The sequence below is a fragment of the Loxodonta africana genome, chromosome X (genome assembly GCF_030014295.1).
Source record: "Loxodonta africana isolate mLoxAfr1 chromosome X, mLoxAfr1.hap2, whole genome shotgun sequence".
Lineage (NCBI taxonomy): Eukaryota > Metazoa > Chordata > Mammalia > Proboscidea > Elephantidae > Loxodonta > Loxodonta africana.
This window is the reverse complement of record NC_087369.1, coordinates 127,314,719-127,341,179: the sequence shown is the minus strand read 5'-3', so window position 1 is coordinate 127,341,179 and position 26,461 is coordinate 127,314,719. Positions and strand designations below refer to the sequence as shown.

Sequence of the window (26,461 nt, the reverse complement as noted above, 5' to 3'; positions counted from 1 at the left end):
GCACCAACCACTAATGCCAAAGATGAAGAAATGGAAAATTTTTACCAACTTCTGTAGTCTGAAATTGATCAAACATGCAATCAAGATGCATTGATAATTACTGGTGATTGGAATGCGAAAGGTGGAAACAAAGAAGAAGGATTGGTAGTTGGAAAATATGGCCTTGGTAACAGAAACAATGTCAGAGATCACATGATAGAATTTTGCAAGACCAATGACTTATTCATCACAAATATCTTTTTTCAACAACATCCCCCAGTGATGGAATATACAGGAATCAAATCAACTATATCTGTGGAAAGAGACAATGGAGAAGCTCAATATCATCAGTCAGAACAAGACCAGGGGAACTGACCATCAATTGCTCATATGCAAGTTCAAGTTGAAGAAAATTAAAACAAGTCCACAAGAGCCAAAATTTGACCTTGAGTATATCCCACCTGAATTTAGAGACCATCTCAAGCATAGATTTGATGCATTAAACGTTAATGACTAAAGATCCAACGAGTTGTGGGATGACATCAAGGACATTACACATGAAGAAAGCAGAAAGTCACTAAAAAGACAGGAAAGAAAGGAAAGACCAAAATGGATGTCAAAAGATACCCTGAAATTTGCTCTTGAGCATAGAACAGCTGAAGCTCTTGAAGCTTAACGATAAAGGAAAAGAGCTGAACAGAAGATTCCAAAGGGTGGCCTGAGAAGACAAAACAACATAACATAATGAAATGTGCAAAGACCTGAAGTTAGAAAACCAAAAGAGAAGAACACATTCAGCATTTCTTGAGCTGAAAGAACTGAAGAAAAAATTCAGGCCTCGAGTTGCAATATTGAAGGATTGTATGGGCAAAATATTGAATGAAACAGGAAGCATCAAAAGACAATGGAAAGAATACACAGAGTCACTGTACCAAAAAGAATTGGTCAACGTTCAACCATCTCAGGAGGTAGCATTATAATCAAGAACTGATGGTACTGAAGGAAGAAGTCCAAGCTGCACTGAAGGCATTGGTGAAAAACAAGGCCCCAGGAATTGACGGAATATCAATTGAGATGTTTCAACAAACGGATACATTGCTGGAGGTGCTGACTCATCTATGCCAAGAAACTCTGAAGACAGCTACCTGGCCAACTGACTGGAAGAAATCCACATCTGTCCCCATTCCAAAGAAAGGTGATTCAACAGAATGCAGAAATTATGAAGTAATATCACACAGTAAATATTAGGAAGGGCCAAAACTCTTAAGAGTAGAAATGACATGCTTGTCTATCCCGAAAATTCAAGGAATTTAATGGAAAAATATTAGAAGTAATGAGAATCAATAATGCGGCCATTTACAAAAGCAAGATACCCAAACCAATAACTTTTATATACACAGCAATAAACAATTAGAAAATGTAATGGAAAAACATCTCATTTATATTAGCAACAAAACTATAAAATACACAGGTGCAGAATAAACCTAACAAATGTGTAACATCTATATAAAAAACTATAAATTTTCACTAAAGGACAGTAAAATAAACAATTAAAACAGACATTTAAAAGGACATTAAAAAAGCCTTACCAGATTTCAAAATGGACTATAAAGCCACAATAATTAAAATAGTATGGTATTTGCAGGAAGAAAAAGAGAGAGTCCAGAAACAATCCACCTACGTACATAAGAATTTAGCACATGGAAAAGGTATAATACAGTAAGGGTGGACTAGTCAATAAATGGTATTTAGACAACAGGTTATTTCATTTGGGAAAAAAATTATATTAGAGTCTTATGTCCTACCATAAATAAAATATATTCTTTAGGTGTATTAAATATTTAAATATTAAAAAGAGAGCAATACCAGTAATACAAACCAATATAAGGAAAGACTTTTGTAATGTTAAATTAAGGAAGGCCTTGCTTAGTTTGACCTGAAACCAAGACATCATGTAAGAAAAAAGAGAAAGATTCAACTACACAAAAATTTGAAACTTGTGTACACTGAAAGACACCATAAAGACAATGAAAGAAACAGTAAGACTGGGGGAAAATATTAGCCACAAATATAACTGGCAAAGAATTAACACTACTAATATACAAAGAGCTCCTGCAAATCAGTTAGAAAAAGACAACCTCATAGAAAAATGGGCAACAACCAAGCAATTAGAAGAATAAATAAAAAGGATTAATTGATTTCTAAACATATGTGGTCAGTGAAATAAAAATTAAAATGAGATTTGAACTTTTATTTATCAAATTGGTACAAATTAATAATTTCTAACATCTAGAGTTGGTGAGAGTATGAGAAAAGGGCATTCTTTCACAAGGTTGGTGGGATTATAATTTGGTATAAACCTTTTGGAGGATAGTTTGGCAGTACCTGTCTAAATTTTAAATGGGCATACCCCCTCTGACCCATCTTCAACTTCTGGGAATCTATCTTACAGAAGAAATATTTCTACAAATGTGTAAGAATATATATTCAAGTACGTTTCACTAAAGTATTACTTAAAAGAGCAAAAAAACAAAACAAAACAAAACAAAAAAACAAACCGGAGACAAACTAAACGAACAAGGGAACTGTTAAATAAATTCTAGCCCACCCATACTATGGTACACTAGTCAGCCATAAAGAAGAGTGAGGTAGATCCAGAGGTACTGATATACAATGACCATGTTATATTTCTAAGTGACAAAAGTAAGGTGCAGAACAACGTGGATGGCCCAATCTTATTTTAAAAACTATATACCTACTTCTCAGGTCCACCCCCAACATACACACATATGTCTGCAGATGCATAGAAATAAGATATGGAAGGATATATGTCAAATCATTTTTAATATTGGTTACTCCTGGAGTGGGGACCTTTATTTTTTACAGTATTTATAATGAGAATGTATTACCTTAGTATTTTTTTTAATAAATATTAAAAAACTAAGACAAGAGTCAAAGGGGCTCTATGCTATGTCACAGTGACATCACTGAATTTATTTCATTGAATTCTAAACCTGGACTCCTCAGAAGTATTAATGGCCCAGATTTGTATCTCTGAGGACTCAGCTTTTAAGCAAGCCGGTTGCATAATATTACAAATTAACTATATTATGCTTTTAGAATATTTTACCTTATAAATTACTGAGGCAAGAAAAATTATTAATCTTTTTAAATTATAAAAATAATATATTCTCATGATAAAAGCTCAAACGGTACATTTTCACCAGAGGCAACCAATATCAACAGCTTCTTATGTATCAATCCACATACTAACAAGGAGAGTATTTAAAACATACTGCTTTATACCCTTTTAACTTTACCTTAGATACCCAAGGATAATAAATACATATTAGTAGTACTGACTACTCTGTAGGTCAGCTATTCTTACTGATGAAGCACATCACAAATAAAAAAAAAAGTTTATTTATTTATTTATTTTATGCTTAAACACCTACATCACGATATTCAACACTAAGCTGCAATGATGTTGAAGGTCAAATAACAACACATGTCGGAGCAACCAGCATTAATCAATCAGAAGAAAATAACTTATTCCCTCTCAAATAATTTACAGTAAGCTGACCCTTGGCAAGAATCTAGCTCAATTGTTCAGTCTTTTTCATTTTCCTCACACAGATATAAATTTTTAAGGATATTGAAGAAAAATATGTTACTTCTATTGGCTTTCCCTATTGGATGGGTACTCACCACATTCTGTTTTGTTGTTTCCTCCAGGGTCTGTATCACATACAACCTATTTCGACAGCGCATGCTGTATATGTCTTCATAGCGAATATTACCATATTTCTGAAAGAAATTTTTTTTTTGTTTATGTGTCTGGACTAAGTACAAGAACATTGGTAAAGTTTCTAGTGTCTGAGAATAATTTTCACCTTTTTATATAGTGATAAAAACCAAACAAAATGAAATCTGTTGCCATCAAGCCAATTCCGACTCATAGCGACCCTAGAGGACAGAGTAGAACTACCCCATGTGGTTTCTAAGGAGCAGCTGGTGGATTTGAACTGCGAGTCTTTTGGTTAGCAGCTGAGCTCTTAACCACAACGCCACCAGTCCTCCAGCCTCTAAGATGGGAAAATTTTCACTTTTTTATGTAGTGATAGCTACTTAAAAGTGGTCATGATTTGTGAAAGCAAGCAAATACAATTTCATTTAATGAAAAGCAAATGGAGGCAGAGGTGGTTATAAAACCTAGGAACAACTCACAGAACTGAATTTTAAAGTGAAGATGGATTTTAAATTTTATCTTGCATTATTATCTTACTTTTAATATATCATTACAGATGCAACTACCATATCAATCATTTAAAATATGCTGTGTATTTATAAAGAAGCCCTGATGGCACAGTGGTTAAGCACTTACCTGCTAACCGGAAGGTCAGTGGTTTGAACCCACCAGGTGCTCTGTGGGAGAAAGATGTGGCAGTCTGCTTCCGTAAAGATTATAGCCTTGGGAACCTTATGGGACCGTCCTACTGTCTCCTACAGGGTTGCTATGAGTCGGAATTGACTCAATGGCAGTGAGTCTGGAGTGGAATTTACGTATTTATAATTTAAAAAACTTACCTCATTTGACTCTCTAATCAAATCTGTAATATCCACTCTAATATGACTGCTTTTTTCATCACTCATATTTGAACCTTGCTGAACACTTGAAGGCAATGGGCTATCCTTATTAGTGACATTGTCAAAGAACCTATCCAAAAGTGACATTAATACAATAATTAGTGGAACAAAAATTATTAAAGCAGAGAAAATGGCATCGAATTTTCCCCCTAGTGAGTTAGTCGTTAATTTAAACTGAAAGGACAAGGGGAGATTTTATGGAGTAGAATCTGAGGGTGGTTGGGAATTAGGAGGACACGGGTAAGAAGAATGGAATGGAGAAGAAATCGTTTCAGAAGGGGAGAGGTGAGCATGAGGGAAGGAAACAGGCTCAGAGTGTACTTAGCAAATATCACATAGCTCAGTAACGATGAAATACAGGGTATGTAGAGGCATGTAAGGAGAAAAAAGTTAAGAAAGGTACATTGAGGCTTTATCACAGACAGTTATGAATGGGAGAGTGAAGAGTTTGTATTTTATTCTATACTTGATGAACAGTCACTCATTCAAATATTAATTCATTCAACATATGCACACACACATACACACACATACTACACGTGTGCTCCAATGCAAAACTGCATTCCTAAAAAAAACTACTGGGAAAATATAGTTCAATCTAACTGATTGAAATCACTTGGAAGCCAGAATGATTTCTCCCCCTGGACATTTCACATGATCAAGCCCCCTTTACTGCCTCAAATTAATTTTATACAGAGACATTTTATAGCTCAAACTGGAGCTATGAAAGTACCAGCATACTGAATCAACACTATTAGTATAACAGGCAAAGAACTTAGTAATTTACTTCAAAACAATTTACTGTCATTATATTATATAATACTCGAAGACAGAGTACTAGACTTTAGGCCTAGCTCTTCCGTTCAACCATCTTTGTGACCTTGGGCAAATTGTTTCAAATTTCTAGAGGCTCAGTTTTCTCATCCGTAAAAATAAGGGACTAGAACAACATAATCTCTCAGGTCCCCTCCAGATTTAAATGCTATGATTCTTACAGTACCTGTTTAACGCTGTCACAGCTTCAGCGTCATCTTTACATGTCAGCAATTTGTCTAAATTATAGTCCAGTATTGCCAATCCCAGTTGTAAAATGGCCTTTATTCCATCATAGAAGAAGCAGTCCACTACATTCACTGCACTCTCAATAGGTAGCACACTAATAAAAAGTGTGAGAAACCATGAGAGAGAAACTGAGGAAAAGAATGTCATATCAGCCATGTGTTCTGTTAGCTGAGGAAGGTGATCCCTGATAAGTTCTTCAAAGACTGCCTGGTCCACCAATGCACCTGAAGAATACCAAAAGAAGTTGAAAAATGAACACCTTTCTAAAGGACTCGATTATTATACCTCCTGCTTCTATTAGTATGCCGATACATCTTATCTCTCTTCCTGAAATTATGAACTCCTTTGGTGCCCTTTCTATATTTCATACAGCTCTACAGCTGCTATTAGAGTGCCACGCATCAAGAAGCACTGGAGAAACTCAACTCAAATTTATCTGAGAAACTGTATTATGTGCAGAGATCTGCACTAGGTGCTACAAGAGATACACCAATTAATGACTTGGTCTCATCTTCAAAGAGCTTAATAACTAGTAGAACTTAAGATAAACACACAAAAAACTATAACAAAAGAGAGAATACAGTCAATGACATAACCAAGATACGGAAGGCTTCTGAAGAGAGACCATACATAAGTTTTGAGGTAGGGGATCATAGATCTGTAAGTTATTTGGTGACTGAAGAAAATATTAGACAATTAACAAGCCAAGAACTTGATCCTTCTTTCTGACCTTGCAAATACTTATATAATTCATATAAATGTGGGGGTTTTAAGCTGATTAAAGCCCCCCTCCCATAAAGAAACTATTAAAAATTCTCTGGGAGCTCTGGAAATTTCAGATCACCATTCTTTTAGCAATATAGGGATCAAAAAAAAAAAAAAACTCACCATCGAGTCAATTCGACTCATAGCGACCCTATAATAAACTTAAAAATTCAATTTTGTTAAGATCAGAAATTTTATTTAAAAAATATATTAAACAATCTTCACAACCATAAAACCCAACCCAACGCCATCGATTCAGTTCTGACTCCGAGTAACCCTATAGGACAGAGGAGAACTGCCCCCATAGGGTTTCCAAGGAACAGCTGGTGGATTCGAACTGCCAATCTTTTGGATAGCAGCCGGACACTAACCACTGCACCATCAGGGCTCATTTAACCCAGTGCCATCAAGTTGATTCCGACTCACAGCGACCCTATAGGGCTCATTTAGAACCATACTCATTAAAAAAGGAGCCCTGGTGACCAGTGGTTAAGCACTCAGCTGCTAACCAAAAGGTTGGCAGTTCAAATTCACCCAGCAACTATGCAGTAAAAAGACCTGGCAATCAGCTTCCATGGAGATTACAGCCTAGAAAACTCTATGGGGCAGTTCTACTCTGTCACATGGGGTCACTATGAGTCACACTTGACTCGATGGCACACAATAACACTCAATGCAAAAAGCTCCTCTCTTGAGCATGTCAAGTGAAAGTGACATTTTAAAACTGCTTGCATTTTGCATATTTCACAACCTAATTCATCGGTTTTTTGATTTAATTGGATACTAGATAGACAAGAGCCACAGGATTTGTTTAGAAAAGAATATATGTGTGTGTATGTGTATTTTCTTACCGATGATTCGACGATTAAAATAATCAGGTAACATTCGTTCACAGACCGCAACCAGAAGCCAAAAAGCTTCTTCCTCTTTTGCGTACAGAAGCAACACTGAAGTCAAAATATTCATTGCCTAAAGAAAAAATACAAAAAAGTAAATCTTGCTCAGGTAAGAAATAAATTTCTTCTTCAAATATAGTAGTTTTCAATAGCAACAACAATTAAAAGAGTAATAATAATGGAAACATGAGAACTCTTAGCCAGTCCAAAGCAAAACAAGGTGAAGTCAGACTAACATTTGCTAATCAGTTATTTTATACCACATCATTCAAAGAAAATGAAGCAGGGATATCATGAATATAGAATACAATCAGTAAAACCTTCCTAATTTTAACTAATTTCAATGAGTAAAAAAATCATAATTATCACAAATCAGAAAAAACCACTTGTATTACCTTCAAGGATATACTAGAACTGGAGAAACAAACTTCATCTGTACTTCACGCTGCCTACGGTAGAACATCTCTTAGATATCATCCTCAACTTACATACTTATTATTATCTAGACTAGGCAAATGCATAGAGACCAAAGTTTATTAGTGATTATCAAGGGCAGGTCTGAGGGGGAAATGGGGAGGTATTTCTTAAGGGGGAAGCCCTGGCGGTGTAGTGGTTAAGTGCAATGGTGGTCAACCAGAAGGTCAGCAGTTCGAATCCACCAGGCGCTCCTTGGAAACTCTATGGGGCAGTTCTATTCTGTCCTGTAGGGTTGCTATGAGTCGGAATCAACTCGATGGCAGTGGGTTTTTTTTTTTCTTAAGGGGTACTGAGTTTCTATTAAGAGTGATGGAAAGATTTGGAAACAGATGGTTGTACAACATGTGAGCATAATTAATGTCACTGTATTATTCATGTAAAAATGGTTAAAATGGCAAACGTTTTGTTACATATATTTTACCACAATAAATTTTTTAAAAAGAAAGTATCACTTAGATATATTTTTTCCTCTTCATTCTTGCTACCACTCTAACTTTCTCCTTCTATTCTATCTTGCACACAAATGTCAGATCATTACTTTTCTATCACATTTGGGCACATCTCTAATTATAAAGGTAACAAATCCTTATTTTATAGAATTTAGAAACAATGAAAAAGTATGAAGAAGGAAATAAAAACCTCATATAATCCCATCTACCCAGAAATCACCATTGTTAACATGTTGATGTATTTTTTTTCCTTGCTTTTTTAAAAAGTTTTTTTCTTGCTTTCTCTCCTAAAATTTGGGTCATGCTGTATATTAAATCTTGATTTTTTTCACTAAGCATTATATTGTCCATTTTTGATGCCATGAAATATTCTTCTAAGATAATATTTTTAAGGACTGTAAAATAATAAATTGGGTATAATATAAATTATTTAACCACTCTACTATTATTGGACATTTAAGCTGATTTCAATTTTTTACTATTATATATAACACTGCAATGAATATCTCTGTACATAAATTTTCATCCAAGTTTTTTACTATTTTCTCAGGGTTGTTGTTAGTTGCTGTTGAGCTGGCTCCAACTCATGACAACCTAACGTACAACAGAAAAAAATGTTGCCCAATCCTGCGCCATCTTCATGATTGTTGGTATGTCTGAGTTCATTGTTGTCGCTATTACCAATCTACCTCACTGAGGGGTTCCTTCACTTTTGCTGACCCTCTACTTTACCATATGTGACATCCTTTTCTAGCAATTGGTCTTTCCTGATGATGTGTCCAAAGTAAGCAAGTGGAAGTCTCCTCATTCTAGCTTCTAAGGAGCACCTGGTCATATTTTTTCTAAGAACTGATTTGTTTGTTTTTCTGGTAGTTCACGATGTGTTCAATATTCTTCACCAGGACCACAGTTCAAATGCATCAATTCTTCTGTCTTCCTTGTCCTTGCATAGCTTTCGCATGCACATGAGGCCACTGAAAAGACTATGGCTTGGATCAAGCATACCTTAAGTCATCAAAGTGACATATTTGATTTTTAAAACTTTTAAGAGGTCTTTTGCAGCAGATGGAAACGCTGGTGGCATAGTGGTTAAGTGCTACAGCTGTTTACCAAAAGGTTGGCAGTTCAAATCCGCCAGGCGCTCCTTGGAAACTCTATGGGGGCAGTTCTACTCTGTCCTATAGGGTCGCTATGAGTCGGAATCGACTTGATGGCAGTGGGTTTTTTTTTTTGTTTGTTTGCAGCAGATTTACCCAATGTAATACATTAAAAAAAAAATTTCTTGACTGCTGCTTCTGTAGACTGATCATTTGATCCAAGTAAAATGAAACTGTTGACAACTTCAATTTTTTTCTCTACTTGTCATGACGTTGTTTATCAGTTCAGTTGTGAGGATTTTCGTTTTCTTCACATTCAGACATAATCTGTACTGAAGGCTGTAGTCTTTGACCTTCATCAGTAAGTGCTTCAAGTCATTTTCATTTTTGGCAAGCAAGGTTGTGCCATCTGCATATCATAAATTGTTAATGAATCTTCCTTGAATCCTGATGCCGTGTTCTTGTTCACATAGTCCAGCTTCACGGATTTATTGTTCAGCATACAAATCTAATAAATAAGGTGAAAGGATACAACCTTGCCATACACCTTTTCCAATTTTAAACCACGTATTAACCCCTTGTTCTGTTCAAACGACTGACTCTTGATCCATGTATAAGTTACGCGCGAGCACAATTAATTGTTCTGGAATTTCCATTCTTCATAATGTTATCCATAATTTGTTATGGTTCACACAGTCAAATGCCTTCATGTAGCCAATAAAACACAGGTAAACAGCTTTCTAATAATCTCTGCTTCTGGCCAAGATCTGAAATCAGCAATGATATCCCCCATTCCATGTCCTCTTTTGAATCTACCTGGAACTTCTGGCAGTTCCCTGTCTATGTACAGTTGCAATTTTTTTAATTATCTTAGCAGGATTTTGCTAACAAGAGGTATTAATGATATTGTTTGAAAATTTCCACATTCCATTTGATCACCTTTCTTTGGAATGGGCACAAAGATAGATCTGTTAAAGTCGGTTGGCTCAGCAGCTGTATTCCAAATTTTTTAGCATAGACAAATGAGCACTTCCAATATTGCATTCATTTGTGTTCTTCTTCATAAAGTCTAGTTTCTCTGATTATTTGCTCAGCATACAGATTGACTAAGTATGGTTAAAAGATAAAACCTTGATGCACACCTTTCCTTACTTTAAACCACGGAGTACCTCCTTGTTTTATTCGAATGACTGTTTCTTGGTCTATGTATAGGTTTCTCATGAGCATAATTAAGTGTTCTGGAATACCGATTCTTCACAATGTTATCCATAATTTGTTATGATCCACACAGTTGAATGCCTTTGCCTAGTCAATAAAACACAGGTTAACACATTTCTGGTGTTCTCTGCTTTCAGCCAGGATCCATCCGACATCAGCAATGACATTCCTCAATCCACGTCCACTTTTCCATCCGGCCTGAATTTCTGGCAGTTCAGCCATTTTTGAATGATCTTCATCAGAACTTTATTTGTGTGCGATATTAATGATATTGTTTGATAATTTCCACATTCTTTGGAACATCTTTCTTTGGAATGGATACAAATATGGATATCTTCCAGTGGGTTGGCCAGGTAGCTGTCTTCCAGATTTCTCGGCATAGATGAGTGAGCGCTTCCAGCACTGCATCCGTTTATTGAAACATCTCAACTGGTATTAAGTCAGTTCCCGGAGGCCTGTTTTTCGTCAATGCCTTCAGCACAGCTTGGACTTCTTTTAGTACCATGGGCTCCAGATCATATGCTACCGCCTGAAATGGCTGAACGTCGGCCAGTTCTTTTTAGTAAGGTGACTCTGTGTATTCCTTCCATCTTCTTTTGATGTTTCCTGCATCATTTAATATTTTCCCCATACAGTCCTTCAAAATTGCAACTTAAGGCTTGAATTTTTTTTCTTTCAGTTCTTTCAGCTTGAGAAATGCCAAGTGAGTTCTTTTTTTTTTTTTTTTTGGTTTTCTATTTCTGGGTCTTTGCACATTTCATTATACTACTTTTACTTTGTCTTCTCGAGCCACCCTTTGAAATCCTCTGTTCAGCTCTTACTTCATCATTTCTTCCTTTCATTTTAGCTGCTCTATGTTCAAGAGCAAGTTTCAGAGTCTCTTCTGACATCCATTTTGGTCTTTTCTTTCTTTCCTGTCTTTTTAATGACCTCTTGCTTTCATCATGTATGCTGTCCTTGATGCCATTCCACAACTCATCTGGTCTTCAGTCATTAGTGTTCAACGCATCAAATCTATTCTTGAGATGGTCTCTAAATTCAGGGAGGATATACTCAGGTCATACTTTGGCTCTTGTGGACTTGTTCTAATTTTCTTCAACTTGAATTTGCATATGAGCAATTGATGGTCTGTTACACCGTTGGCCCCTGGCCTTTATCTGACTGATGATATTGAGCTTTCCTATCATCTGTTTCGACAGATGTAGTCGATTTTATTCCTGCGTATTCCATCTGGCAAGGTCCATGTGAATAGTCGCCATTGAAAAAAGGTTGTTGTAAAAAGGTATTTGCAATGAAGAAGTCACTGGTCTTGCAAAATTCTATCATGCGATCTCTGGTGTCATTTCTATTACCAAGGCCATATTTTTCAATTACTGTTCCTTCTTCTTTGTTTCCAACTTTCGAATTCCAATTGCCAGTAATTATCAATGTATCCTGATTGCATGTTTGATCAATTTCGGACTGCAGAAGTTGGTAAAAATCTTCAATTTCTTCATATTTGGCATTAGTGGTTGGTGCATAAATTTGAATAATAGTTGTATTAACTGGTCTTCCTTGTAGGTATATGGATATTATCCTATCACTGACAACGTTGTACTTCAGGATAGATCTTGAAATGTTCTTTTTGACTATGAATGCAATGCCATTCCTCTTCAATTTGTCATTCCCAGCACAGTAGACCATATGATTGTCTGATTCAAAACAGCCAATACCAGTCCATTTCAGCTCACTAATGCCTAAGATATTGATGTTCATGTATGACGTCCTTGATATTTTCCCACAACTTTTGTGGTCTTTGGTCATTAGTGTTCAGCAGGACAAATCTACTCTTGAGATGGTCTCTAAATTCAAGTGTGATGCATTCAAGGTCGTACTTTGGTCTCGTAGGCTTGTTTTGATTTTCTTCAGCCTCAATTTGAACTTGCACATGAGCAATTTGTCTCCTGGCTTTGTCTTGACTGATGATATCGAGCTTCTTCATTGGCTCTTTCCACAGATGTAGTCAATTTGATTTCTCTGTAATCCATCTGGTGAGGTCCATGTGTGTAGTCGATTGTGTTGCTGAAAAAATTATTTCTGATGAATAAGTTGTTTGTCTTACAGAATTCTACCATGTGACCTCTGGAGTCATTTCTATTATCAAGGCTGTATTTTCCAATTATTGACCTTTCTCCTTTGTTTCCAATTTTCACATTCCAACCACCAGTAATTACCAATGCATTTTGACTGCGTGTTTGATCAATTTCAGAATGCAGCTGCTATTTAGTCAAAGAATATTATTTTTAAAAGGCTTTATGTTATTGCCAAATTCTCTCACAAAAAGACTACACCGATTTATATTTCTGACTGATAGTGCCTGAATGCCCATTTCACTGCTTTTTTTTTTTTTGCCAATACTGAGAATCAGGATTGGAGGAAGATGCATTAACAACCTGCAATATGCAGATGACACAACCTTGCTTGCTGAAAGTGAAGAAATCTTGAAGCACTTACTGATGAAGATCAAAGACCACAGCCTTCGGTATGGATTGCACCTCAACATAAAGAAAACAAAAATCCTCACAACTGAACCAATGAGCAACATCATGATAAATGGAGAAAAGATTGAAGCTGTCAAGGATTTCATTTTACTTGGATCCACAATCAACAGCCATGGAAGCAGCAGTCAAGAAATCAAAAGACGCATTGCATTGGGTAAATCTGCTGCAAAGGACCGCTTCAACGTGTTGAAGAGCAAAGATGTCACCTTGAAGACTAAGGTGTGCCTGACCCAAGCCATGGTATTTTCAGTTGCACGTTATGCATGTGAAAGCTGGACAATGAATAAGGAAGACCAAAGCAGAATTGATGCATTTCAATTATGGCACTGGTGAAGAATATTGAATATACCATGGACCACCAGAAGAATAAACAAATCTGTCTTGGAAGGAGTATAGCCAGCATGCTCCCTAGAAGTGAGGATGGCAAGACCTCGTCTCATGTTATCGGGGGGACCAGTCCCTGGAGAAGGACATCATGCTTGGTAAAGTAGAGGGTCAGAGAAAGAGAGGAGACTTTCCATGAGACGAACTGACACAGTGGTTACAATAATGGGCTCTAGCATAGCAATGATTGTGAGGATGGAGCAGTACTGGGCAGTGTTTCATTCTGTTGTACGTAGGGTCGCTATGAGTCAGAATCAACTCGATGGGACCTAACAACAACAGCAGCAGCCACTGGATGGAAAATAATGAGGCTGGAGTTCCTTCAAAGCCCCATTCTCAGGGAATTATCATTATTTGGCTTATCTGGTGGTTCTCTGGAAGACCCCACTTGCAAGGCTGTCTGTAATTTGACGTGACTCAGAGCTTATACAGTGCAAGCAGCCTTTTGCCCAGGGGTATTTGTCAAAAGCAATCAGAGGCAGTTGTTGGACATGGCAGCTACCTGAGGCAGTGGATAACAGTTGGATAAACAATAGGCTAAAAGGAAAGCTGGGGAATGAGAACTCCATAGGGAGGTTTTTAAAGCTCTAACATATTCCTAGGAATCTAGAATGCTATGCACATATATATGACTTTATGCATGCCCTCGGCTGTGTGTAGGCTCAAGAAAGAATACCAAAGGCCCTAAGCTCTCACCTCTGGCTAGCCTTGAGCCTCTGGGCAAGCAAGAGTTGATAAAGAATAAAAAAATGAGGAAAATCAATGAAACCAGAAGTTGGGTTTTGAAAAGATCATCAAAACTGAAACACCTTTAGCTAGCCTGACCAGATAAGAGGAACAGAGAAAGGACTCAAATTATGAAAATCAGGAATGGAAGAGAGAATATTACTACTGACCACAGAGAAATAAAAAAGGATTATAAGGGAGTATGATGAACAATTATATGTTAACAAATTAGATAACCTAGATGAAATGAAAAATTCCCATAGAAATACGAGCTACTAAAATCAATTCAAGAAAGAAATAGAAAATTCCGAATAGACTTATAACAAGTAAAGAGACTGAATTAGTAATCCAAAAACTTCCCACAAAGAAAACCCTGGCTTCATTGGTAAAATCTACCAGGCATTTAAACAAGAATTAGCACCAATCCTTTACAAACTCTTTCAAAAAACAGAAGAGGAAAAACTACCCAACTCATTCTATGAGGCCCTGATATCAAGACCGCACAAAGATAACACAAGAAAACTACACACCAATATCTCATATGAATAAATGTAAAAATTTTCAATAAATACTAGCGAACTGAACCCAGCAACATACAAAAATAATTATAGTATACTATGAACAAGTGAGATTTATACTAGGAATACAAGGTTTGTTCAATACACTAAAACAAATCAATGTAATACACCTTATTAATAAAGGAAAAAATAAGATCATCTCAAAAGATGCAGAAAAAGAGTATTTAACAAAATCCAACACCCTTTCATGATAAAAGACACTCATACCAGTAACAGAAGGAAAATTCCTCAACCTGATAAACAGCATCTACAGAAATCCCACAGCTAACATTGTACTTAATGGTGAAAGATTGATTTCTTCTCCCCTAAGATTAGTAAGAAGACAGAGATGTACATTGTCACTACTTCTATTTAACTTTGTACTGAAGGGTCTAGCCGGGTCAATTAGGTAAGGGAAAAAAAAAGGCATCTAGATTGGAATGGAAGAAGCAAAAGTATCACTATTCACAGATGTTATGATCTTGTATATAGAAAACCCTAAGGAATTCACACACACACCAAAAATATCTGTTAGAATTCACAAGTGAGTTCATCAAAGTTGGAGGATACGAGATCAATATAAACAATTGTATTTCTATATGCTGGTAATGAACAACCCAACAATGAAATCAAGAAAACAATTCAATTTACAATAGCATCAAAAATAATAAAATAGAAATAAAATTAACAAAACCTATACACCGAGAACTACAAAATATCCTTGAAAGAAATTAAAAGACCTAAATAAACCAACAAGTAAGACATCCTGTGTTCAGGGACTTGAAGACTTAATAATGCCCCCTAATTTGATCTAAAGATTGAACGTAATCACTATGAAAATCCCAGTTGGCTTTTTTGCAGAAATCACAAACTGATCCTAAAATTCACACGAAAATGCAAAGGACCCAGAAGAAGAACAAAGTTGGAGGACTAACACTTCCCCCTTTCAAAACTTTCCTACATATCTGCATTAATCAAGATAGTATGGCATTGACATATAGACATACAGACCAATGGATCAGAATTAAGAGTCCAGAGATAAAATGTAACATTTATGGTCAACTGATTTTCTACAAAAGTACCAAGGAATTCAATGCAGGACAGAATAGGCTTTGCAACAAATAGTACTGGGACAAATGGACACCCACAGGCAGAAGAATGAAGTTGGGCTTTTTCCATACACCATGCACAGAAATTAACTCAAAATGGATCAGATATCTAAATGTAAGAGCTAAAACTATAAAATTCCTACAAGAAAATAAGAATAAATGGTCAAGACCTTGGGCTACACAATTATTTCTTAGGTACGACATCAAAGCACATATGACAAAAGAAAAATAGGTAAATTGGACTATAATCTTTTTTTTTTTAGTTTCTGTTTCAAAGGACACCATCAAGAAAGTCAAAAACAACCCACAGAGTGGGACAAAAATTTTGCAAATATTATAGAAGGGATTGGTATCTACAATACATAAAGAACTATTACACTTACATAAGTGGAAAACATACCTTGCTCATGGATAGTAAGAATCAACATTATGAAAATGTCAATTTTATCCAAAGCGATCTACAGATACAATGCAATTTTGACCCAAATTCCCATGACATTTTTTAACAAGATGGAGAAACAAATCACCAACTTCACATGAAAAGGGAAGAGGCTCCAGATATGTAAAGCATTACTGAAGAAGAAGAACAAAGTGGGAGGCCTCACGCTACCTGATTTTAGAACATCCAAGTCAATTGGCATAACAAAGTTTATTAAGAAAACGTTCTGCATCCCACTCTGGTGAGTGGTGTCTGGGGTCTTAAAAGCTTGCAAGTGGCCATCTAAGATAAATCAATTGGTCCCAATCTACCTGGAGCAAAGGAAAATGAAGAGCACCAAAGACACAAGGAAAATATTAGCCCAAGAGACAAAAGGGTCACGTAAACCAGAGACTCCATCAGCCTGAGATCAGACTAACTAGATTGTGCCCCACTACCACCAATGACAGCCCTGACAGGAACACAACAGAGAGTCCCTGTCGGAGCAAGAGAAAAGTGTGGTACAGAATTCAAATTCACATAAAAAGACCAGACTTAATGATCTGACTGGACTAGAGGAACCCGAGAAGACATGGCCCCAGACTCTGTTAACCCAGAACTAAAACCACTCCTGAAGTCAATTCTTTGGACAAAGATTAGACCAGACTATAAAACATAAAATAATACTCATGAAGAGCGTGCTTTTTAATTCAAGTAGATACATGAGACTACATGGACAGCTCCTGTCCGGAGGAGGGATGAGAAGGCAGAAAGGGATAGGAGCTGGGTAAATGGACAAGGGAAACTGAGGGTGGAAAGGGGGCGTGTGCTGTCACATTATAGGGATTGCAACTAGGGTTACATAACAGTTTGTGTATAAATTTTTGTATGAGAAATTAACATGACCTGTAAACTTTCACCTAAAACTCAATAAAAAAGATTAAAAAAAAGAATTACTAAAACTCAATAATAACAAGACAAAGAACTAAATTTTAAAAGTGAGCAAGGTGTTTGAATAGACATTTCTCCTAACAGTTTATGCAAATAGCCAATAAGCACATGAAAAGATGCTCAATATTGTTAGTCATTAACCAAACCCAAACCCACTGCCATCAAGTGGATTCTGACTCATAGTGACCCTATAGAACAGAGTAGAACTGCCCCACAGAGTTTCCAAGGAGTGCCGGGCAGATTCAAACTGCTGACCTCTTGGTTAGCAGCCGTAGCACTTTACCACTATGCCACCAGGTAGGAACGTGCAAATCAAAACCACAATGAGATACTAACTCATAATCAGTAGGATGGCTATAATCAGAAAGAGAATCAATAAACGTTGGTGGAAATCTAAAATTGTGCAGCCACTGTGGAAAACAGTTTGGTGGTTCCTCAAAAGTCAAACCCAGGATTACCAATAATAAAAAAAAAGAAACCAAATCTGTTGTAGTCAATTCCAACTCGTAGCGACCCAACGGGACAGAGTAGGACTGCCCCATAGGGTTTCCAAGGAGTGGCTGGCGGATTCAAACTGCTGACCTTTCAGTTAGTAGCTGAGCTCTTAGCCAGTGGGCCACCGGGGCTCCAGAATTATCATATGGCCCAGCAATTCCACTCCTAGATATACAGGTAGCCCCCAACTTATAATGGGGTCCTGTTCCGACGACTATGCTGTCTGTTCTGACATAAGTTTAATACCTCTTTTTAGTTTTCATAACCCATAACCCATTGCCGTCAAGTCGATTCTGACTCAGAGAGAGTTTATAGGACAGAGTAGAACTGCCCCATAGAGCTTCCAAGGAGCACCTGGTGGATTCAAACTGTCTACCTTTTGGTTAGCAGCTATAGCACTTAACTACTATGCCACCAGGGTTTCCAAATACCCTGCTATAAATAATAACATTGAACATCTGCGAGTGAACATCTGAGAATGATAACATCAGCAAATTATGTGCTACAACATTGTATGTGGTACATATTACTAATGGTAAGATATAAAAAAAAAAAACAGGCAGTCATAAGCGCGGTTCATTGCAACTCTAATACATCGTAAATCAGGGACTACCGGTATACCCAAAATACTTGAAAGCAGGGACTTGTACAGCAATGTTCATTGCAGTATTATTCACAATACCCAAGAGGTAGAAAAAACCCAAATATCCATCAACTGTTGCATCGATAAACAAAATGTAATATATCCATACAATGGAATATCATCCAGCCATAACACGGAGTGAAGTACTGATACATTCTACAACATGAATGAACCTTGAAAACATCATGCTAAGTGAAAGGTGCCAAACACAAAAGGCCACCTATTGTACCATTCCATTATATGAAAAATCCAGGATAGGCAAATTCAGAGAGGCAGAAAGTTAGCGAATTGTATACTTTAAAAGAGTGAATTTTGTTATGTGAGTTATATCTCAATATGAGATGTATGAACAAATAACCACGCCATGATGTTTCTATACTGCTCGCAAAGGTTTTTGATCAAAAGCAATAACCTGCTTATTATATTAAATTCAAACCCTTCTCCTCAGCTTTTAAGATTCTCCATGATATCATCCCACACAAACTTACTTACTTCTTGATTCCAATATGAACCTAGCTAGTCTGATCTCTATGGCAAGCTTGTCCTCACCTGAATGGTATTACTCATATTGTTACCTAAACCCAGTATAACTTTCCTCTTGCCCCCATGTACTCTTAACTCTGCTGTCATCTTTTAAAAGTCAAAGTCAAGTGCCACATAATTTGAAGATTTCTCTAAACTACTGTATATAGATAACATCACACGTTCTGTGAATGTAAGCTCTTTGAGGGAAGCATTATGCTCCTTTTGTAACTCTCAGAGAGCCTAAAATATGCTAACAATACTAATCACTTAGAAGATCCATTCATTTCAATCTCCCAGAAAAGCTCTCTCACCCTTCCTGTGAGTGGTAATGGCAATGAAAGAGCACCTTGGAAGCCGTTTTTGAAGATGACAGAGGCTGCTGCCAACCTAAAAAAACCCATTGCCGCCGAGTCGATTCTCATAGCGACTCTATAGGACAGAGTTGAGCTGCCCCATAGTTTCCTAGGAGCAGCTGGTGGATTCCAACTGCTGACCTTTTGGTAAGTGCCGAACACTTAACCACTGTACCACCAGGACCTAAGCCCCTGACTAATTTCATGGAGGACAGCTGTCTACTGATCAGAATACATGTTCTCCTCTATTCCTTTAAGAAATAAACTTCTGCTTAGGACCGTAGTCCTGTGGGACAACTCAGTCAATTGGCATAATATAGTTCGTAAAGTTTATGTTCTACATCCTAGTTTGGTGAGTAGTGTCTGGGTCTTAAAAGCTTGTGAACAACCATCTAAGAGACAACTATTGGTCTCTACTCATCTGGAACAGAAGAGAAAGAAGGAAAACAAAAATTCAAAGAAGAAACTAGTCTACATGAACCATGGCCTCATCTACTCTGGGATCAGAAGAACTACAAGGTGCCCGGCCACCACTACCAACCATTCTGATCAGGAACATGCTAGATGGATCCTCATAGAATGGGAGAAAAACGTGGAACAGAGCCTCAAATTCCTAAAAAATACAGACTTACTGGACTGGTTGAGATTGAAGGACTCCCCAAGACTACTGCCCTCAGAAGCTCTTTAAACTTTGAACCAAAACAAACCCCTGAGGTCACCTTTTAGCTAAATAACAGAAATGGCTTACTAAATAAAGAATATCGCCTGTGAATACTATGCCCCTTTAAAAAATCACCTCTATGAGACCAAACAGTCAACAATTACTTTAAAGCAAAGATGAGAAGGCAAGGAAATGGAACAACTGGAACAGAAATAACAAAGAATGTTCATGCACTGTGAAAAAATGTCACCAATATCACTGAACAATTTGTGTAGAAACTGTTGAATGGGAACCTAAACTGCTGTGTAAACTTTCATCAAAAACACAATATCATTTAAAAAAAAAAAGTGGCTTAAAACATACCATACAGTGATATGATTTCATTAACATAACAAAGAAAACTCTATTCCCAAACGGGATTACATCCACATGTAAGGGGCTAGGATTCCGACAGAATTTTTGCAGGACATAATTCAATCCCTAACAAGTAGTCAAGAGAAACTTGTGAGAACATGTACCTAAAGCTGCCTGCTGTGCAATGAATAATAAAGTTATTTTTCTCTGGAAAAAAAAACAAGCTTCTATTGTGTTTCAACTATTATCTATTTGAGTTTGTGTTAGCAGTCTGGCCTACCCTAATTAATACAATGCGCTCCTAAAGGATATCTTCCCCAATGATTTCTTTACTGCCTACAGGATAAAATTTAAACTCCTGACCTATCCCAAAACCAAACCCATTGCAGTCAAGTCAATTCCAACTCAGAGCAATCCTATCCCAACCTACCTTATTTTTTCCCAACTACTTCCCTTTATTCACCCTACACTTCTATTAAACTAAATAGGACATGGTCTTGCACACATTCCAAATTTACCTCTCTCTGGTGGCGTAATGGTTGAGTGCTAAGGCTGCTAACCAAAGGTGGGCAGTTCGAATCCACCAGGCATTCCTTGGAAACTCTATGGAGGCAGTTCTACTTTGTCCTATAGGGTCACTATGAGTTGGAATAGACTTGATGGCAACAGTTTGTTTTTTTTTTTTTTTTTGGTTTGTTTTAGGTTAGGAAACCCTGGTGGCATAGTGGTTAAGAGCTACGGCTCCTAACCAAAAGGTCAGTTCGAATCCACCAGGTGCTCCTTGGAAACCCTATGGGGCAGCTCTACTCTGTCTTCTAGGGTCGCTATGAGTCAGAATCAACTCAATGGCAGTAGATTTGGTTTTTTTTTTTTTTGGTTTTGTGTTAGGTTAAACTAATCCCTTCACCTGGAAAGTTCTTTCATTTCATTTCCATTCATCCAAAATTCACCAATTTTCAAGACCTTCAAATGCTATCTCTTCCATGAAGCCTTGTCTGATTCTCCCAGATAAAAATTTCTCCCTGTTATAAATCCTTATCCTTGCAGGACTTTATATTTCTCTAATGGTTTCTCTCATTTGTTTTTCTGGTTTTCCAGTGAATAACACCTACCAGTCTTTATACTTTTAAGGGCAGAATCCTTATCTGATTAATCTTTATAAAGCCTCAAGCATACAGCACAATGTACTTATCATACCTTTTACAGAACAGCAATTCAATAAACATCTGTTACATGAAAAAGAAAAATTAATTAATGAAATATCAATTCTCCTAAGTATTCCCACTATCATCCTACTTATACTAATAATATCCACTGTCCACCTCAGCCCAACCTTTACCCTTATTATCACAATTTCCAAATTAGTGGAGCTGGATTTGATGTGATTTTACATTTGGAACATGCACATAGTTGAACTTGGAGTGCAGTCATACCTGGCAGTACCCGATTTTGGGATTCCTGTATGCATATGCAGTGAGTACCCGCCTCAGAGCAGATATGCCAGTATCACTCTGAAAGGCTGGGTGCTCAGGCAGGGAGCGACGCAAATCACGTTCAATTTCTTCGGTAGCCAAGTTGCTGGTCCCTAAGGATTGCTCAACCACTTCAGCATAATAACCAGGGTTAGTAGCCATATCATTAACAGCACCTGTGAACATGATTACATTAACATACAAAGGAAGAAGAACATAATACAGCTACCATTTGCACATATACATGAAGAATTAAATTTCATTACCTTGAGATTTAGTTTTATGCTCAGTTAACATCCGAGCACACACAAGCAAAGAAAAAAAAGTTCATGCTAGAGTCCATAAGATCAGGACACTAATCTTATCAAACAGAATAACATTTTCATAAGCTGAGTTTTTTTTTTCTCTAAACTTTCCTTTGACACTAGAGATAGGGATTTTCCCTCCAAAGTACACTCATCCTGCCAAGTAAACTAATCTGCTCAGATGCTGGATGTGTGGATAGCTAAATACTCATACTATTTAACTTTCTCTCTTTGACTATTCTGAACTCATAATGGGCAAGACTTTGTCCTAGCCATTTTTGTAATTCTATGACTTTAGCTTACTGCATAACTCCTAGAAAGGACATGATTAACGTCTGTTTAATGAATAAAGTGAATACCACGTTCTTACGCAAATAGCACGTGCCTTCTATGTTTGTTTGCCAACTGTGCCCTAACCCTGAGCAGTATTATCATACATGCTATGTCAATTCTTTTTACACATTGCTGTAAAAAAATTAGCTTAGCATGCTTAATATACCTAGCAGGGAGAGGGCGCATGTGGTAAACAAACGTAGAAGGCATGCATTATTTACATAAAAATGTGGTAAATGTAGTACCTGAAAAAAGCATCCAAAGCTCTCCTCTTAAGGTCTCTGGAATCCCTCTTACAACCAGATCTCGAGTCTTTTTGGTCCGGAACATGCTAACACCACGCCCACATTCTGCAAATAGGATGTTCCATGACTGTTCCTTCATCTTTTCTTTCAGCTGTAACAGAAATATTAAACCAATTAAATATACTGAGAAATTAACTTCTTTAAGTAATCTGACCACTTTCTTCAACACGAAACAACAATAGATCTATGGATATCAATAGCATATAAAGTCAAAACCAGTATTCACATAAGGGTCAAACATTGAACATTTGTCAACAAAAAATCTTTTTAACCCATGTGAACATCACAGCTTTAATTGACTATTTTAATTCTTAGCTAAACTCATATACAAATGGGAAAACCATTAAGCTTAGGAGGTAAAGCTCTGAACTATCATTCTCCCCATATCACCTCGATTCCGGAATTAAAAAAACCCATTGCCATTGAGTCAATTCTGACTCATAGCGACCCTACAGGACAGAGTAGAACTGCCCCAATAGGGTTTCCAAGGAGCAACTGGTGGATTCGAACTGCTGACCTTTTGGTTAGTAGCTGTAGCTCTTAACCACTGAGACACCAGGACTCCCGATTCCAGGATAGATTATTAGAAATCTATGCAACTGACTGAGATACTGGGCTTGAGGGCTAGGAACCATAGTCTCAGGAGACATCTAGGTCAATTGGCATATCATAATCCATATAGACAATGTTCTACATCCTACCTTGGTTGAGTAATGGCTTGGTCTTAAAAGCTTGCCAGCGACCATCTAAGGTACATTTGATCTCTTCCCATGTGGAGCAAATAAGAGTGAAGAAAATCAAAGACTCATGGAAACAATTAATTCAAAGGACTAATGGAACACATGAACCACAGCCTCCACTAGCCTGAGAGCAGAAGAACTAGATGGTGCCCTGCTACCACTACTGACCACTCTGACTGGGACCACAATAGTAGGTCATGGGCAGAGTGGGAGAGAAATGTAGAAAAAAATTCAAACTCATAATTAAGGCCAGATTTACTGGTCTGATAAGAGATGGGTGGAACGTCCAAGACTATGGCCCTTAGACACCCTTCAAACTTGGAACTAAAATCACTCTCGGAGATTACATTATAGCCATACAATAGACAGGCCTATAATATGAACAATAACACCAGTGAGGAATGTATACTTCAGAACAATCAACTACACGAGACATAAAAGGTAGCATTTGCCCAAAAGCAAAGTTCAGAAGGACACAGGGAAAAGAAAGCTGGGCGAATGGACATGGGAAACCCAGGAAGGAAGCAGGGAGAGTGCAGACACATTCAGGGGTTTGCAACCAATGTCATGAAACAAAGTGTGTATAAATTGTTGATTGGGAAATTAATTTGCTGTGTAAACTTTCATCTAAACCACAATAAAATGTTCAAAACAAAAAATCTACGTAACTAAAACCCAACATCCAACTTTTATCTTTTACTTTCATTCCTTATAACAAGTCACACAGTAGCACCTGCTGAAATACCTTTTTGAACCCCAAAAGAAGATTTTTCGAATGTAGTATCTTTCAGCCTGCTCTAAGATTTTTAATCAACTGTTTTAGTCCATAGATTTAAATATTTTGTATATTTTGTTTTCTTACCATTTTAGAATTAAGAGTCTCCAAATTCTGAGGGTGAAACACTCTCATTAAGGCTTCAGTGTTCACAGTTTTACTGCATTCTTTCTGACATGTCATAGATTGCTCCTCAAGATTATCTGATGGACCTGAAGAGTCAGAACTAATAGCAACCTGAAAAAGAGAGTCACAATGTAATTGTCTCAAATGCATGTTAAAAATTTCCACAAGAAGAAAAAAATGCTGTTTTATCTGTCATTTACAAACCACAATCTATATAAATAACAAACATTAAAGCAATGTCTCACACAGATATCGTTTTCCTATAAAAACAAGAGGTATTAACAGATTGATTTCTGGATTGTCAAAGTGAAAAATTCGGTAAACCTACACCTCCAACAAAAGAAACAAAAATACTGGCAAAATATTCAAAATAAACCATTTCAGAACACTGTAAATAACCAAAGGCATAGAACAGACTGGAAAGTGTCTATTCAAGAAAAATGACTAAACTTCAGTAAGAATAGCATGGTCTGTGGTATTTTAACTTGAGGCTATTCCCATTCCCCCTCCCTCCCTCCCTCCCCAGCTCAGACGCGTGGTAGCCATGAAACACCAGCAGTATCACAGCCAACTTAAGAGCATCAATCGCTTTTAGTGCTCCCTGAAAAGTCCCATCCCCAGAACATTCCAGAAAATATTTTGACCAAGGTAGTAACTCCTGGAAAATCTTCATTCCTAGGGTATTGTCACCATTTGATTTAATACAACTCAACTCTGTGAAGAAAAAGCCCTATCCCCTGGGTGTTACTGAAAACAATAACAATCTCCTGGTAAAATCACAGCTGCCTAACAATGTGATTTCAGTTGGGGCAAATAAGAACGTGGCTAAAAAAACTGGAAAGATTTTGATATATTCTTGGAGCTCTAGAAGTATACATGCGTGTGCAGAGCTATGCACATGGCCAGGAAAGAAATGGGACAGAAGGCCCCAGTCACTCAACTCTGGCTGATTTTGAGCCCCTGTGAAAGCTAAGGCTGATTTGTAAATTGCCTGAAATTTGAAGGCTTGTCTTCACACAAAGATGCCCTTGGCAAAAGGTGGATGACTTACTGGCTCAAGGAATTTAAAGAAATCTTCTGATCACTGAATTATACTGATCTCAAGGGTGAGCATGAATGAAGCTAGGCTTTAAAATAAAAACAAGAACTTAAAAAAAAAACTATAAGAGAACTCAGTGGCTGCACCCTGCAGGGAGGCAGAATGCGCAGAATTAGTCTAGGAAAGTTGCTAAACAAATAAGCAGAAATAACGAGAAAAACAACATCAAGAACAAAAAACCCTGGGGGAGAGATGTGATATTAAGAGTTGGTACAATATATTAACTATAAGGTCCAGTTCTCAAAAAAAAATTACTAAACATGCAAAGAAAGACAAAAGTATGCCTATATATGGTGGGGGGTGGGGGGGTGGGGCAACAGAAAATGTCACTGAAGGAGCCTAGATGTTGACTTCATAGACAAAAACTGTAAAAAACCAAGCCACATCTAGGTCAATTGGCATAGCGAAATATATTAAGAAAACGTTCTACATCCCTCTTTGGTGAGAGGCGTCTGGGGTCTTAAATGCTAGCAAGCGGCCATCTAAGATGCATCAATTGGTCTCAACCCACCTGGAGCAAAGGAGAATGAAAAACACCAAGAACACAAGGTAATTACGAGCCCAAGAGACAGAAAGGGCCACATAAACCAGAGACTCCATCAGCCTGAGACCAGAAGAACTAGATGGTGACCAGCTACCACCAATCACTGTCCTGACAGGGAACACAACAGAGAATCCCTGATGGAGCAGAAGAACAGTGGGATACAGATCTCAAATTCTCCTAACAAGACCAGGCTTAATGGTCTGCCTGACCAGAGGGACCCTGACGGTCATGGTCCCCGGACCCATTGATAGCCCAAGATTGGAACCATTCCTGAAACCACCTTTACAGCAAAGGATTGGCCTAGACTATTAGACAATGATGCTGTTGAGGAGTGAACTTTGTGGCTCAGGTAGACACATGAGACTATGTGGGCAACTTCTGTCTGGTGGTGAGATGAGAAGGAAGAGGGTGACAGGAGCTGGTTGAATGGACATGGGGAATACAGAGTGGAGAGGA

General features: G+C 37.4%; 1 protein-coding gene across 5 annotated transcripts in view; it reads right to left on the bottom strand.

Moving 5' to 3' along the window:
* Window positions 1–26,461, bottom strand: part of TBC1D8B (TBC1 domain family member 8B) — a 117,385-nt gene that overhangs the window by 28,372 nt on the left and 62,552 nt on the right. For 3 of the 5 annotated variants that reach the window (XM_064278654.1, XM_064278655.1, XM_003414817.4), the window contains 7 exons: window positions 24,324–24,473; window positions 22,662–22,812; window positions 21,740–21,954; window positions 7,305–7,422; window positions 5,627–5,912; window positions 4,567–4,696; window positions 3,688–3,786 (listed from right to left, as the gene is read on the bottom strand). In XM_064278654.1, coding sequence (XP_064134724.1) covers window positions 3,688–3,786; window positions 4,567–4,696; window positions 5,627–5,912; window positions 7,305–7,422; window positions 21,740–21,954; window positions 22,662–22,812; window positions 24,324–24,473 — 1,149 coding nt within the window. The remainder of the gene's footprint in view (window positions 1–3,687; window positions 3,787–4,566; window positions 4,697–5,626; window positions 5,913–7,304; window positions 7,423–21,739; window positions 21,955–22,661; window positions 22,813–24,323; window positions 24,474–26,461) is intronic. The other 2 variants (XM_010594702.3, XM_064278657.1) reach the window with 1 other exon arrangement.